Genomic DNA, 16,649 nt, shown 5'->3' with positions numbered 1-16,649 from the left:
AAATACAGCTCACTTATGTACTCACTTTGAAAAGGACCCAGACAATGTTGGGCTGGCTGGTTGGTCTTTGACTATGATGTCTAAGCACTAATGTGAAAACTTGTTGCACAGCTGGGCAATATGTGAAAAGGGAAGGCAGCTGTGACTGAAAAACGACTCTGCAGCGTCTCCACCAAAACTGAAGAAGAACTTTTACCCATTTATGGTGCCAAAAATAACCTTGCTTTTAGCTTCAGTTGGCATTGAAATAAATTAGGTCGAATTAGTTTGAGGTTTTACAGCTTCAGGTGTATATCAGACATAACCACACGAGTCCCTCTGTTTGCAATGAATTTATATGTGTGTTTCACTTTTGAATTGAATTACTGAAAGAAATTCATGTTTCTAGTTCATTGAGTTTCACAGTAACATTTTATTTGATGGGGTGTGCATAAGACTGACATTTATTTACCCATTATAGTGACATTATTTGGCACTTTTAATGGACTTTCAATGCAACTTTTAAAGCCACTTTGCATTAAAAGTGTCATTATGTACTGACTGACACTTCATGACAACAGTCATAAACATTCATAAAGACTCCTTTATGTTCATGATGGTGTCATTTCGGCCGTATGCACACCCCGTCAAATAAAGTGTTACCAGTTTCACTTTTATTCTGTAGAAGTCAAATAGTTAAATCAACAAATATAGAGAAGTAATAAGAAAATCATAAATTGTATATTTCTTGTTGTATTTTCAGACTTGGAAGGTGTTACTCATAAGCAGAACTAAATTATGTGTTTAAAACCGAGTTAGTTGGTTTTGTTGGCTGAATTATCATACCTTATATAAAAATTAACCTGCAAGGCTCTAACGTGTATGTGAACTACAGTGAGGTGATAATTTGCTGGCTTTCGCTGAATAAATAAGTTCTGTGTTCGGTAACCACCAACCCTCTCAGTGAGTGCAGTGAAGCGTATGAGTTTGACCTGTCAGGAGGAAGTAAACAAACTAAGTGTGTTTCAAGTTACCAAACTAATGTGGTTCTACAAAAAGCTTGAAACTGCTGCACAGCTGAACTTCAGGCAGCCTAAGCAGGTTTTTCTCTGCAGCCTGCATGTTTTCAGATCATTCTGAAATGACCTTTGTAGTAATCGTTTTTGTGCCTGGTTATCATCATATGTGTATATTTCTTTGCTCTGTAGCAAACTGGAATTCTTTCGATGTTGTCGCCTTCTGACCTCCGGCATACAGACATATAGACTTCTTCACTGCCCAGCACTAAACTCGGTTTAGAAAAGGCATTCACACATACTGACTTGAACTGCGAAGAAATATGTCAGCATTTTTGTTTCTGCAATTTCTTTTTCATACAAACTCAGGAAGTGGAGAAATATCCGTATCTAACATCAAAATGAGGCAAGATAAAAAAGGTCAAAGTTACATAACATGATACATAGTTTTTTGTTTCATTTTACAAACGAAGATCTGCAAAGACTGGCGTGTATTTGTACTCGTTCATTTTATCTGTCAAAGGCTTTTTTTTTTTTTAAGGTTAACCCTGACCTTTTTCTGCAAACAGCCAGATGTTGACGCTGAACGGTCTTTCCTCAAAGTCTTTACAGCTCAATGAAAATGTTGATTTCAACGTCAAATTATTTTTTTCTCTTTGAGCTCTATTTTCAGTTTGGTCATTGTGTTGATCTCGTCCAGTGGACTGGGAGTAATTTTTATGTGATTAGTCATTTACCATTGAACTATGACTCTTTAAAATACCAAATAAACAAACAAACAAACAAAAAACACCCAACATTAAAAAAAGTAGTTGTGCTTTCAAAAAATCGCTGATGTAGGTGAACCAGTTTTTTCTTTAGACACATTTTTACAGCAGTCAGGATTCTGTGAAGACAATTTGTCTTTACTTCTTTTTTCAGGTTCTATTAAATTAACCTCCATACCTCAACCTCTTCTTCCCCATTTCCCAAAAAACTTGTAACCAGAACTGCCAATAAATTTTAGAGGTTCCATATATTCACTGTTATATGCTGCAGGGGATAAAAACGACTACAGACCATAATTAATGACGTCAGTGTTGATCCTCCATATATTGGTAATCAGTTACACTACTGGGGGTATTTTTTGTTTGTTTTGTTTTTGCTTTGTTATTAAATTAAAACTTGCATAATACATTTCTTGTGTTTGCCTCACTGTCAATACTTCTATCAAATTATTGTCCGTGTGTAATTACGTCGTAACGCCACTAGATGGGGGCAGTGCGACATCCATACGGCTCCCTGGTGAACTTTGGATCAGAAGGAGGGACTCCACCTGGAATGTGGGCTAAACTTTAAAGGTACAGTCATATGACTCCCAGTTGCATGAATGTGAGAAAAACAGAGCAGAAAATGCTCCCTGGGGAGATTTCGGGTGTTTTTGTGGGCCGGATCTTGACCCTGCGGGAGCTGACGCTTGGCCCTCTTTAGCGCTGATCCCATAAGATGATGGGTGTTGGGAGTAAAATTCCCGGGATGACGGCAAACTTTAGTGCGTGATCGCAAAATCTACATACATGCATGGAAGATTTGCACTCTAACGGGAAGCCGCCAGTGACGGTAAGGGAAGATCCGGGCAGCATGAGCCGACAACAGGCAGAGATCCCCCCACGGAGGAGAGTAGCAGCGGTGAGCGCTGCCGCTCTATCCGCCTCACGGCTTACCTTACCCGGGGTCATGGACGCAGAGGGGAGGGTCGACGAGTCCAGACTGAGGATGCACATCTTCAAGAACGGTAGGTCACTGAAAGTATGGTTAAAAGCTGAAAAAATATTGCAAGTTTAAGTCAACATTGAAAAGTTATTTAATTTTAAATAGCATATTTCAAGGGTGAATAGAAATCTTAAACCGTTTTTAAATATGATTTTACGCTATGAGATTTATAGTGACCCAGTGGTTTTCAAATAGAGTATTTGTTAATGTGCAGCTCATTCATGATGCAGCTGCACCAACAACACTTTCTCACACAGATAAAAACCCTGAGAGGTTTTACATGTGAGCTCAATATTGAACTATCGTATCGTGGTTTTCTTGTACTCAACATCCTTATCAACAACTTTATATCGTGCCAATTCTTTTTACTTGAGGTTTGTTTACTGGTATAGCAAATTAAAAAAAAGTTAAAAAAAAACAACTTTCTAACACATCACCAAATTGCTGGACCTGTTGTATGGATGCCAACTGATTTCGATCCATTATTAGTAGATATTGTCTTACTTTAGTAGATATTATCTTACATTTCCTTCTTGAAACCTTTGGGATTAGCATTTTTGCTATTTTTAAGACCTGGTGAAAACATGTATCCTACTTTATTTAGTGGATTATATAGAATCCAAGGGGATAATGTATTTTGTTGCTGGTAACTGCCTAAACAATAGAAGTCTAAGCATATACTACTAAATATAATTATACACTACGGCTGTCAAAACAGCATTCATATTTGACTCTTTTTTCACTGCTCTAGAGATTCAAAAACATGAAGGTTTTGAAAGATTAAGAGACCATATTTTATGTTACTTACACCGATTTGATCATTTGTAAATATCGCTTTGAGAGAAATGAACATATTTGATTTGGTCTTAAATAAATACAGTAAAACAGTAAAATATTGTAGTTTTGAACATTGATTTGAGGAAAACTGTCAGAGTAAAAGAAAATATTTCATTTATGAATTTTTCACTTCACTGTCAGGTTCAGATAATCATCCTATTAATTAGAAGGATGGATTCTTGCACTGAATTCAATAGACATGAATAGGATAGATGTAATGCATGTAGAGATGCTTTACAGATGAATGTGCAGTCTGAAGAATTCAACAAATATTATCTCTGTTCAGATGCACTGTGACCCTTTGATCCCAACACCAGGAAGTCAAGTGATGCTTTGCTTCAGGCATTTTGTTTGAGTCACAATCAAACCATTCTCCTAATAAGTCTGAGATTTCTTTGTACGTACATCAGATTGCCCTGGGGGCAGAGTACCCAGCGTGACCACTCTGATAAAATAATAGAATTTATTTCTATTCATTAAGGAATCTCTGATATAAGAAAACAGAAATCTCAACATTTAATGTATGAGAGCTAAACACACAACAGTACCTCTGGATGCAGCAGAGTGTAGGCTGCACCTTCCACCTGAACGCATTAAGAAAAGCAGGCAGCAGACATCAGAAGTTACCAAAGAGCCTGTGGGACGCCACATCACATGTCTGCTAGCAGGAATGTTACAGCTTCCCCTCCGTTTCTGAGGCCACACTGAGCCTCATATTCCAGCTCTGCCTAAAAATAACCAAAAGAAGATCCAATTTTCTAAATTTTTTGGATAAATTCTTTTACTTTTTTTTTTTTTTTATTTGGCCTAAGATGATTCCCCCTCCCCCCCCAAGAACAAGAACAAGACATGTGTCACTTTGTGCTTTACCTAACGTATCCATTTTTCAAGGATTATTATTGGCTTGCCAAAGATATTCAACTGTATCAACCCCTTGTGTTGGCCTGCAAAATGTATTTCCTTCTTGAATTACATTTAAGGGCTGCAAATGATTCACATGCTGTACTTTGAACACACCTTCCTTAACGTTTTGTTTACATTTGTTAACCGAAGTGTTGTACTTCCCATGTCCTCTCACTAGATGGATTCAACTGTCTTTTATTTGGGTCTAGGTGGCGTGTCTCCATCAGAGCGAGGCCTGGCTTGGCGTTTCCTGTTTGGCATGTACCCATGCAGCTCCACCGCACTGGAGCGGTCCTTGCTGCGGGAGCAATTGTTGGTACGTTACCAGGTCATGAAAAGGAAGTGGCAGCAGTGTCTTCCCTCAGCGGTGCGGATGCAGCTCAACGGTACTGATGGTAAAGGTCCAAACATCCACAAACTCTGATATTAATGGGAAGCAGAGGACTTTTATTTCTTCTCTGACCCCTTTTGGCTCAATCTGTCTCACCTCCACCAAATCAAATTTCCTTTCTGTCCCCTAAACACCTGTGCCGATGTGACCCAGCCGAGTTGCTCGCAGCGGTTCGGTACTTTGACCAGAGGGAGGCACAAACCCAGCAGCAGGACCAGGACCAGTCTGAGGAGGTGAAGGACAGACTGGCATTCTTGGAGCTTCAAGCTCAGGTTGATGCAGTTATTATTTACATGAATAAATGTCTTACACGTGTTGGTTTAGATTAACCCTCACGGTTTAGAGTAGTTACGCTCTTTTAACCTGAGCATAGTGAAGTTGATCTGTTTAGGAAAGCGACCAAACAGGATCTAATTATGTTAAACAAACTGTCATTTATTTACTCAGGTATTGTTTGACATGTCCTAAACCCTGAAGGTGAGGCAGCTCCAGCTCATGTTGGGTCATGTCGTCTCATTCCAACAGCCTACAGTCTTCAGCCCCTTTCTTTTTTTAAACATAAAAAGAGAGTTTGTAGGAAAGCATATAATTTTATTCAAACATAACAAGCTGAAATCAAATCAAGTGATATTGACAGATACAAAAATTTAAGAAATTAACCCTATATCTTTACAGTCAGTGAATCATGTGACCCAGTTTTATCTAAGAGAGGGGATTTTGCCGCTGTGGTTTGCAACCAAAGCAGCTCCAAATCAGTTGAGCACATCATCAGTTAAGGAGTGATAAAAGTCCCGTTCAATACAATGAAAACATCAGTGTACGTTTTTTGAAACTGAATGTTGTCACAACCCAAAGATGGTTGTGGCAAAAGAAGACTTAAAGCTGCAACTGCAGGAAAAAAAAAAAAAAAAACGATTCTGCATAGTATTGAGCCAAGGGCGGTGAATGCAAAAGCATGTCATGTTTTTAGACTTTTATTTTGTGAATTTTAAAACGTGTGTAATTCTCCTTACACTTGGCATTTATCCACTACTGCAGTAAGAAGAAAAGTTCAAAGTTTGTGGTTGTAAAGAGACTAATTATTAAAAATATCGAGGCACGTGAAACATTTTTCAAAGCACATTGAGACAACTTTTTATTAACATAGTTTTTAAACACTTATTTTTTAACAGATATTGTTTGAGCGCATCACGTTTGACCTGGAGGAGCTGCGGGAAGCCACACGAATCATTGACAAGGATGTTCCCCGCACAAGCAGAGACCTGAGCTTCTACCAGTGAGTTTTTTTGTTTTTTCTGTACTTGTTGTTCTTGTCTATCAAATTCTGCATTTTTGTGAATCTGCCGAGTCATTTTATGATGACGTGAAGGTAGAAATGACACAAAGATAAAGGAGCACCACTGACCATATTATGTAAAAATGTACAGTTGTTTTCCTCCACACGTGGTTTGGTGGTAGATTTGGTGACGGTAAACCATTTGAACCAACTTGACATCTCTCTTGAACAAGGCGTGTCTTGTTTGAAATTAGTCATGCATCCTCTATTTCCTGTCCAAGTGTAAATTTAAGTTCAACTTGCATTCAGTGAGCATTGATGCAATTTATTTGTTTATCCAGTGTTCCCATGAAAATACATGACAGATACTGTCAAAAATCTGGAGTCGTTACACTTTTGTGTGTCCAGAACTTTGATTACAGTTCATTTGGATGTTTTTATTATTGAATTTGACATTTATTGTCATGATTTGGTGTGTGTGGGTTCTTATAAGTTCTTTGTGGTTCATATGTTCTCGGTCTAGTCATATTCCTTTCAGGTCTCCGTATTTATTATCGCTCAATATTTCTCATTCTCATCATTTTCGTTGCCGTACATGTTCTTTCTTTTGTATTTAGCTTTCTTCAGTTATTCTTGTGGTTGGATAGTGCTCCCTTTCCTAGTTTAGCCTCTTTGTGTTTATTATTAATATTCCTTCAGTCTGCCTGTTTACCTTTTCCTGTCACCTCTGCTAATTGTTCTTGCTGTTTTGTAGAATTACCAGTTTTAAAATTTTCCTAAACTTTCATTTGTATTCGACAGGATGATGCAACGACAAGTTAGATGTTGATTTTTCACCTAAATGTGAGCATCTTTGCCCAATACTGAGGATAAAAGTACAAAGGGCGCAGATTACAGACAGTCTGCAGAATTGTGGTATTGCCTTTGAATTTTCATTATTTCCTAATTATTTTAAACTTCTGTAAAATTAAGATTTAAGAAATTGGCATTCTCTTTCTCAGGAAAGTCTAGATTTTTAAAAAAAAATTATTTCTGCATATCTATGCCTTCCTTTCATTACGCCTGACTTTTCTCGCAGATCTTTATGCAGAATATGATTCCACCATCTAGAATCCTAATTTTTGCCAAAAAAAAAAAAAAAAAGATTGGGGGGCAAAAGTTGTGGGCAGATTGTCATAAATAACAACAAAATATACTAAAAACATTCCTTTTGCAATTTCAGGAGTATAGTTTGTGTCTAATATACTGAGACATTGGAAACTTTACAGAACTTCCACAAATCACTTGTTTTTGTCCGCAGAGATGAAGGTTTGGGGAATCTGTTGGTCCTGAGAGACATCCTCATCACTTATGCTGCTTTTCATCCAGGTAATCAAACCGAATCAGCCCAAACTAACGTTTATTTTTCCTCTGATAACTTTCTGTCTCCTTGTTGTTACGGCAGAGGTTAGTTACGCCCAGGGAATGAATGACCTGTGCAGCAGGTTCCTGGAGGTCCTTGACTCTGAGGTGGACACCTTCTGGAGTTTTTCCTCCTACATGGAGAAGTTCTCCAGGGATTTCATGGCTGACGGCTTACACAGAAAAATAGGTGAGACGAACAAAAAGAAAAAGCAATTTTGTTTGTAGTAAATGTCACAGCACCAGCATAATTAGTTTGTTTCGTGCAGTATTTTTTTCTCTTTGACATAACTTATTTCTTGCTTTAGTTGTTATTAAGACTCCTCCTTATGATGATATCTTTTTATGTTGTCTTTAGATTGTGCTAATCTTATTTAAGAATCTAATTATGATCAACCAACTTTGCATTATCCTATCGGACTCAACACAACCTAATATAATTATTTAAGAAGGTAAATATGTGTTCGTTTTAAAACCCTAATTAGAAAGGTGTGATTATATGTAAATGCTTGTTATGGAAGATTTACACTGATTAGAGAGCCACTCTTTTTCTCAGAGATTCTCACATTATCTTTTGACAAGTTATACAAAAAACCTTCAATAAATCAAATAAATCCTTTGTAGACCATCATTGTGATATTTTAAAGAAATATACCTCACACTTTTTGGAAAATATAAATTATAGAAAGGTTTATTTGAATAATAGGTTTTTCTATGGCCTTGCTCCTCCATCTGAGAACCATAAGAGGAGACACCAGAGGAGAATCGCTTGAAAATATTTGGACTCTCTCTCTAAGTATCACATTGATAAATTTATATACCACTCACAGCTCTCATCAGCAGCACTTCTTACATGAATGCTGCCAAGACCAAACCCCTCTTTCTGCACCCTGAAAATATCAGAATTCTGATTATCAGAAAATTCAGATTTCTACCTTTCTCAATTTTCACAAAACAAAAATTATTTTAAAGAATGTATTAATAGTCTATACCAGGTTAGTTAATGCATGATCATATAATTTTGTTTTCATATTGGGCTCTGTATAAGGTCGTACTCAATTTCACACAGTGGAGCTACACATAATATAAAAATGAATTTATGAAACCTTGTATGTGCCCAGGATCTCGTGATGATGCTTTGTTCCCAATTTCAACTGCAAAACACATTTGAGACCTCTAGTGGTTAAACACAGTAAATGACATTTTCCTTGAGAGCATTTACTGTCTGCCTTCAATGCCAAACAGAAAGGCTTCTGACTGGCAGAATGTCGATCTGAAAGTTCAAATCAAGTCTCTTGTTTTGAATGAGTTTGACTTGAGCTGGAAATGTTTCTTTAATGTCTTCCAGAGCTGGAGGCTGCTCTGTTGAAGGAGCTGGACCCTCCGCTTTATGCTCATCTGGTCAAAGACAACATGGAAAGTTTTACATTTTGCCACAGGTAGCGCATCTGTAGCACATTTCACGTATTTTGTTTTAATGACTTTGTTGTTTCATTTGAACGTGAAACCGTATCTTTAAATCTTTGGCTTATATTCTTTGTGTTAAGGTGGCTGCTGCTGGGCTTTCAAAGAGAATTTGAACACAGTGACGCACTGCGTCTGTTTGAAATCCTGAGCTGTGACCATCTGGAGCTAATCTCACAGCAGGTTGACCGCGCTCGATATCAGGAGAGACTGGACCAAAAACACTACATAGGTGAAACGCAGGGTAAAAAGCAGAATAACTGTACTTAAAGATCTCCCGTAAAATGCCTGACGTTGCTGTATCAATTTTTTCCAGAGGACAGATCGGAGTCACCACGGCAAACCTTCAACACAGACTTCACCTTCGAGCTCTTCATCTGTGCAGCCATCCTGCTGGATAACAGAGAGTCTCTGCTGCGGTGCCAAGACGACGTGCAGCTGATCCAGTTTACCAGCAGGTTCGATCCTGCGGCTCCTGTGGGACACATTTTGGGCATGTTTGTCTTTTCGGTGTATTTAAAACACTTTCTTCTTTGCAGTCTTCAGGGAAAACTGGACCTGAACAGCACTTTGGAGAAAGCAGAGAGTCATTTCTACAACTACTGCAAGCGGTGTGCGTGGGATTATATGAATGGGCACTGCAGAGAAAACAGTAGCAAACCCGAAGACTTCTTCTACCAACTCCGTAGTTTGTTTGTCCTAAAGTGACAACTTTCTCAGTAGCTATAGAATCAGTTTTCTTCTGACATTTTTGAAAACAAAAAACTAAACAAAAAAAACACTTGTTCAATGCTGCTTAATTGCTCATAATTACTATTAATGTACAGTATTTATTGAAAGTTATTCTACAACTGTTGTAAGTGATCGTGTTTACAAATGTTAACAGAATTAAAAACTAAGCTTAATGGCTTTATGACTTTTGTACTTGAATTATCACTTTATAAAACAGGGGTGTGCTGTTGTGCAACAGCCCCGCATCAGCAATGTGTAGATGTGGTCTGTCCCAACAGCTGCTGTCTGGAAAAAAAAAACACAAAAAAAACGGTGGCTATATTTAAGGCCAGATGGCGAACGTGTTGGAGAGGCCAGTGCAGCGAGAATAGACCATGTAGTAACAGGGAAGTGAAATACACACCCACTGCGCCTTACAGAGGGAGCCTTGCAAAAGGACTTTCACTCCTTAAACTTTTCCCTCATTTTGCCACGTTGCAACCTTGATGTGTTTTAGTTTGGTTTCTTTCATGTTAGAGAGCAACACAAAGTGGTCCATAATTGTAAAGCCAAGTCAACAAATTATAAATAGCTGCAAAAAAAAAAAAAAAAGCATCACAATTGCTTGTATTCAATCCTTTTCACAAGCAAACATGTATCATAACTCAATTAAAAAAACAACAAAAAAACAGCAGATTGAGTATGTGTAATTTAATCTAAGTATACAACAGCTGATCCTGTAAAGCCTCAATTATGTGTTGATGAACATTAGTGAACAAGCAACACTGTGAAGATGAAGGAACAAACCAGACAGAGCAGGGATGAAGTTGTGGAGAAGTTTATTGGATAATCACTTCCAATAATGTGTTAGTGCCCAAAGCCCTAACACATGAATCCTACTGCAAATATGCAGTATCAATTGGACCCAACTAAAGGAAAAACAGAGCTAAAAACAGGGTCATTCTGGAGGAAAACATGTTTGAGACTGTAAACCACGTGAGCCTGTGGTGGAGGTTCGTTTTTAGCAGGACAATGAAACTAAACCCAGATCAATATCGACAAAAGATGTTATTACTCGATGGCTCAGTAAAAGAGAAAACTTTAATCCAATTGAAAATATGTGGCAGAATATAACATTTTATAATGTTGAGGTTGGCTAAATTCAAATGCATACCACATTTCAGATTTTAAAAAACTTTTGAAAACATGTCCTATGTCTTCCATTTAGAAATTATACATTAAGTTACATTAGGTTTGTCTATCATTTAAACTCGTAAAACTTTGTCATTTTGGCCAAATTTGGAGTTGGTTAGGAAAAACAGTGCAAAAATAATTAGCTTACATAAAGAAGCATAACCTCAGGAGATATACAACTTTATGTAACTTTGGCTTGAAAATGTCTCCTGTAATGTTTTCCACAAATTGTCACTGTGTGTTGCTTGATGTGTTGCCAATTTTTGTTTGAAATTACTAACAAGAGATGTAAAAACATTTGAAAAAATTAAATTTGCAACACTGCGTATCATTCATTTAACCACTTGCACGTGCAGTAAAGCACGTGAGTAACGTTAGTTTTCTTTTAAATATTTCCTGTCTTGTCGTCAAACAGTTAAGTCGTTGCAACTTTCCAAAGTTCTACAAATGTACCTCTTTCCAGTTTTAATCTTATTTAGTTAGAAAATTTGTGCCGAGATAATAATAGCCGGCTTTCATTCAAGGAAATCTTGCCAGTGAGCAGAAACAAGGGTCTAGAACTTTCCTTGGTGGAGTCACCTGACACCTCCAGTGGGCTCTGCTTGCACCGAGCCTTATAAAAACAGGAGGGACAGGACACTCATCCGCTGCCCGCCAGGAGAAGAAGGGAGTGCTGGAGAGGAGCTCAAAACGGCGGTGTTTAAAATACGGCATCACTTTAATTCAGTAAACTATCACTTCCTGAGCATCTAACTTCACAAGGTAACTGAATATACAGGAAGCATCGCTCTTCTGGCCTCGCTTTATAATCTATCTTGTTTGCTGCTTGGAAAGCCTGAATACAAAGTAAGAGGCACTGACATGTTTCAGCTTTGCATGGTCTCTGCAAAGGGGTTTCTGCAAGACATAGGAACATTATGTCAGCACTTTTTTTCTCTCTTGTGTTGCTCAATTATCTAAGTCAATTTTTTTTTTCCAAAAGGAAGGTTTCAGGCCTCAGAGTAAGTCACTTGGAGCTGCTTTTCCACAGAAACATTGTGACATTTTCCTGTTCTAAAAATGGTCCTCGGTTGGGTGAGCGCAGCTCCAAAGAGCTTCCACCACTCAGGGGCTTTGCTAGAGTTCTCCTCTAATCAGTTATGTTATTATGCAACATAGCCACAATTTTCTTTTTAATCTTTGTTGATCAATCAGGTCAGCTGATCAGCTGCTCCTCAGTACGCCTAACACAAAAATGAGGCCTTTGCTGTGGCAGGCAGTGACTGCATCACTGCCTGCTTTTAAATCACGAGCTAATTTCTTCGCGTTGGCCTTTGACACCACATGATATGTCGATCTGAGTTTCTGCTTATTTTATAAGCCTTTTATTGCACGGCTGGTAATATTTTAAACGTATTTTCTATTTTTGTATTCTATATTTGTGTCTTTATTTTGGCATTTTAAGATTTTACTTTTTTTTTTTTATGTATTCTGTCCAGCAATTTAGTTCCTCTGGAAATTTAAAGTTCTTTCTTAATAGAGCTAGATTGGATTGACTGGATTGGATATGAGACCTTTAACAAGCCTGTAAAGTTACTTTTGAAAAACATCTGGTTTCTTGTGGATGCACAGAGTTCTCAGTGATATTACAACAATTTATGAGGCTTAAGCAGAAGGACTTATAAAGACGTTGGTGTGATAAACACCGAATGCACTGATTTGAGATGGAACTGCCAGTGTAAATGTGCTGAAATATTAAAAGTCTCTTTGTTTGTCTTTTGAAGATGTCTAAAGGACCAGCAGTAGGCATTGATCTGGGCACCACTTATTCATGTGTGGGTATCTTCCAGCATGGCAAAGTGGAGATCATTGCCAATGACCAAGGGAACAGAACCACCCCAAGCTATGTGGCCTTCACTGACACAGAGAGGCTTATTGGAGATGCTGCCAAGAACCAGGTGGCCATGAATCCAGCCAACACCGTATTTGGTAAAAACACTGCAAGACTGCACAGTCAGAAACAATCATACAAATTAGGATTTCACTTCTCCATCTGTTTCTTTTCTCATTTTTTTTAACATCAGTTCATATTAAAATGCAAAATGTCTGTACATACAGCGAAACTTTCTTTTCGTTGTTGCTGAATTAACTACAGATGCCAAGCGTCTGATTGGTCGCAAGTTTGACGACGCCGTGGTGCAATCGGACATGAAACACTGGCCCTTCAAGGTTATAAATGATTCCTCCAAACCAAAGATGGAGGTTGAATACAAGGGGGAGATCAAGTCCTTCTACCCCGAGGAGATTTCCTCCATGGTTCTCACCAAAATGAAGGAGATTTCTGAAGCTTACCTTGGCAAGGTATGCTGCTTATGATGCTGAAAAATAAATTTCCTGAACCAAGACTTATAATGAGACATATATTTTCATTAAATGAAATTATTTCCATCATTTCAGCCTGTGAACAATGCAGTTATCACAGTTCCTGCTTACTTCAATGACTCCCAGCGTCAAGCCACCAAAGACGCCGGTACCATCTCCGGCCTCAATGTGCTTCGCATTATCAATGAACCCACAGCCGCAGCCATTGCATACGGCTTGGACAAAAAGGTGACCATCAATCCAATGGCTAAAATTTTGACCTCTTGCTTTTATGTCGCTTTTATAATTTCCTTCTATTTACTTTAGGTTGGGGGTGAGCGTAATGTTCTCATATTCGACCTCGGTGGCGGTACTTTTGACGTGTCAGTCTTGACAATTGAGGACGGCATCTTTGAGGTCAAGGCCACAGCGGGGGACACCCACTTGGGTGGGGAGGACTTTGACAACCGCATGGTCAACCACTTTATTGCCGAGTTCAAGCGTAAGTTCAAAAAGGACATCATCAACAACAAGCGGGCCGTGCGCCGTCTGCGTACAGCGTGCGAGCGAGCTAAGCGCACCCTCTCCAGCAGCACCCAGGCCAGCATTGAGATCGACTCGCTCTACGAGGGAACAGACTTCTACACTTCCATCACCAGGGCTCGCTTCGAAGAACTCAACGCGGACCTGTTCCGAGGAACCCTCGAGCCCGTGGAGAAGGCCCTGAGGGACGCCAAGATGGATAAGAGCCAGATCCATGATATTGTTCTCGTGGGCGGCTCCACGCGTATTCCGAAGATCCAAAAGCTTTTGCAGGACTTCTTCAACGGGCGCGACTTGAACAAGAGCATCAACCCGGATGAGGCGGTTGCGTACGGGGCAGGTAGGTCTCCGCAGAATTTACTCCTGTATGCCTAGAAGAAGGTGCAGATAAAAACTTTCCTGTAATAATGACGTCATTATTCGGAAACCCCACAGCTGTACAGGCTGCCATCCTGGCTGGCGATAAGTCTGAGAATGTGCAGGACCTGCTCCTGCTGGACGTCACACCCCTGTCCCTTGGAATTGAAACGGCTGGAGGAGTGATGACGGTCCTTATCAAAAGGAACACCACTATTCCAACTAAACAAACCCAAACCTTCACCACCTACTCCGACAACCAACCTGGTGTCCTCATTCAGGTAGCACATTCTGCACAGAAAAGTTCACACCTCATGCTTTTGGGTGACTTTTGGGAGATTAGACGGTGAAACATTAACAGGAATAATCTGGGTTATTTAGCAAGACATAAGATTAAAATAAGGGTTTACTTTTCAGTCAGATTTTCACTGTCTCAGTCATTCATTTATAAATAATGTCAAACTAAATATTTGATTAGCAAGCTAAATATCGTGTGTGCCAATTAAATATTTATCTCAAATTTAAATATTTGGCTCCAAACTAAACATTTAGTTAACAAGCTAAATGTTTAGTTTAGAATGTAAAACTATTTAGCGCCAACATAAATATTTGGTAATGACAGAAATAACATGGTGGAAATATCAATTAGGAAAATGAAGCGCCATTTTTTTCTTTTATGGCATGTTAATTATTATTTTTAATTTGTGACTGTGTAACTTTACAAACAATACCCCATATTATACAGTACTATGAAAAGTTATTTACCTCCCCTCACAACTTTCTGCTGTTTCAACCTTTTTCTCTACTTCAGGTCAGGCAAATATCAACCAAAGTTCACAAAAACAGGTTTCAACCAGAAAAAAACCTATCCAAACCAGCCCTATGTCAAAAGTAACAATTGAATTATGTAATTAAATTATTAACTATATTTTTTTTAAAAAAGTTCAATTTGACCCAGGTCTGATTACTGCCAGACCAGTGGAATTTGATGCATCTGCACAACTTGCCATTATTTAAGAAACAATAAAATCCAGAGTGAGACTGTCTGGCTAATTAGTTTGAGACCTTGAACTCCTGCACTTTTATCATAACTTATAGTTGTATACATACAAGTAGTAAAAATAATCCAAACCACACCAGGAACTCCACCTCTGAATCGACTAAAATTGATTTTAGACTGTCCAAGCGAAAGCCTAGACTCTAACCCAATTGAAATAATGAGGCTTGATCTGTTTGCTTTGAAACTCCATTATGAATTAATTTGTGTTAACTTTGTTTGATATTAAAATTACTTTGATTGTTTGAAGAACTCAAGTGTGAAAAACAGCAAGAACAGGATAAATCTGTAAGGGGATAAAATCCTTTTTAATTGCACTGTGCCTTAGTGTTGAAAATGTTCATTGAGCCAATAAACTTAACATCGATACCCTGTTTTAGGTTTACGAAGGGGAAAGAGCCATGACCAAAGATAACAATATCTTGGGGAAATTTGAATTGACTGGTATCCCGCCTGCTCCCAGAGGAGTCCCTCAGATCGAGGTGACCTTTGACATTGATGCCAACGGCATTCTCAACGTCTCGGCAGTCGACAAAAGCACCGGAAAGGAGAACAAGATCACCATCACCAATGACAAAGGTTGGACCACATGTTACAGGGCAAAGATTGTTCATCAGAGAAGGTTGTAAAGTGACTGAAGCAAGCTTTACGTTTCATTCTTCCTCAGGTCGACTGAGCAAGGAAGACATTGAGCGCATGGTGCAGGAAGCAGAACAGTTCAGGTCTGAAGATGAGGCCCAGAGAGACAAGATCACTGCCAAAAACTCTCTCGAGTCCCTTGCCTTCAACATGAAGAGCACAGTGGAGGACGAGAAGCTCCAGGACAAGATCAGTCCCGAGGACAAAAAGACTATCATAGACAAGTGTAATGAAGTAATCGCCTGGCTGGACAGGAACCAGGTGAGATATCCGCGAATTAAAAAGCCTTTCATTAAAATCCAAACGCAAGATCTTCATGTTTGAAAAAGTTGTGAAATCACAGATGTGTAGCAGAGAAACTGTGATAGATAGACATCTTTCCACTTCCTTATTTAGTTTTTACACAGTTCCAGCTCTTACATCACATTTATCTGCTTCTTTTTCTTTACTCAGACAGCTGAGAAGGAAGAGTATGAGCACCAGCAGAAAGAGCTGGAGAAGATTTGCAACCCCATAATCTCTAAGCTGTACCAGGGGGGCATGCCAGGAGGAATGCCAGGAGGAATGCCAGGAGGAATGCCAGGAGGAATGCCGGGTGGAGCCGGAGCTGGTTCCTCCTCTGGCCCAACCATCGAGGAAGTCGACTAAATATAAGCAATAAGCACAAGAGCTACTTATCTTAGCTTGACCACATGTAGTGGCTGTTCAAACCATGCATTTTGTGCCAAATGGGCACACCATAAAAATTCAACTTAATTTTGCTCTACAGCATTACAATGAGCTATTGCT

At 38.9% G+C, this 16,649-nt stretch overlaps 2 protein-coding genes across 3 annotated transcripts; both read left to right on the top strand.

Moving 5' to 3' along the window:
* Nucleotides 1–2,242: 2,242 nt before the first annotated feature.
* Nucleotides 2,243–9,928, top strand: LOC106945883 (TBC1 domain family member 15). Of its 2 annotated transcripts, none has more exons than XM_015029879.1 (10): nucleotides 2,243–2,769; nucleotides 4,697–4,873; nucleotides 5,032–5,150; nucleotides 6,051–6,154; nucleotides 7,455–7,522; nucleotides 7,599–7,745; nucleotides 8,904–8,994; nucleotides 9,103–9,251; nucleotides 9,336–9,477; nucleotides 9,559–9,928. In XM_015029879.1, the coding sequence occupies exons 1-10, from the start codon at nucleotides 2,556–2,558 to the stop codon at nucleotides 9,725–9,727; spliced, it is 1,380 nt and encodes a 459-aa protein (XP_014885365.1). In that variant the 5' UTR covers nucleotides 2,243–2,555; the 3' UTR covers nucleotides 9,728–9,928. The 2 variants fall into 2 exon arrangements, with proteins under 2 accessions (XP_014885365.1, XP_014885363.1); XM_015029877.1 differs by having other exon boundaries at nucleotides 2,245–2,769; nucleotides 4,697–4,882.
* A 1,634-nt stretch (nucleotides 9,929–11,562) lies between these two features.
* On the top strand, nucleotides 11,563–16,649 carry LOC106945881 (heat shock cognate 71 kDa protein-like). Its single transcript, XM_015029875.1, is given in 10 exon segments — nucleotides 11,563–11,686; nucleotides 12,688–12,892; nucleotides 13,059–13,264; nucleotides 13,361–13,513; nucleotides 13,592–14,147; nucleotides 14,243–14,445; nucleotides 15,602–15,800; nucleotides 15,889–16,121; nucleotides 16,314–16,424; nucleotides 16,426–16,649. Coding segments are annotated over 9 exon segments (1,962 nt in total). The 5' UTR covers nucleotides 11,563–11,686; the 3' UTR covers nucleotides 16,522–16,649.

Source organism: Poecilia latipinna, unplaced genomic scaffold (assembly GCF_001443285.1).
Source record: "Poecilia latipinna isolate Pla-1442-1.1 unplaced genomic scaffold, P_latipinna-1.0 Scaffold165, whole genome shotgun sequence".
NCBI classification, from domain to species: Eukaryota; Metazoa; Chordata; class Actinopteri; order Cyprinodontiformes; family Poeciliidae; genus Poecilia; species Poecilia latipinna.
This window is presented reverse-complemented; position numbering and strand designations above follow the sequence as displayed.

What these genes read in the sequence shown, in the direction of transcription:
- LOC106945883 (XM_015029877.1), top strand. Translation starts at nt 2,556, where the DNA reads ATGGAAGATTTGCACTCTAACGGGAAGCCGCCAGTGACGGTAAGGGAA. An exon ending in TCTTGGAGCTTCAAGCTCAG is followed by an intron (nt 5,151 to 6,050) that starts GTTGATGCAGTT and finishes ATTTTTTAACAG; the next exon opens with ATATTGTTTGAGCGCATCAC. An exon ending in TTATGCTGCTTTTCATCCAG is followed by an intron (nt 7,523 to 7,598) that starts GTAATCAAACCG and finishes TTGTTACGGCAG; the next exon opens with AGGTTAGTTACGCCCAGGGA.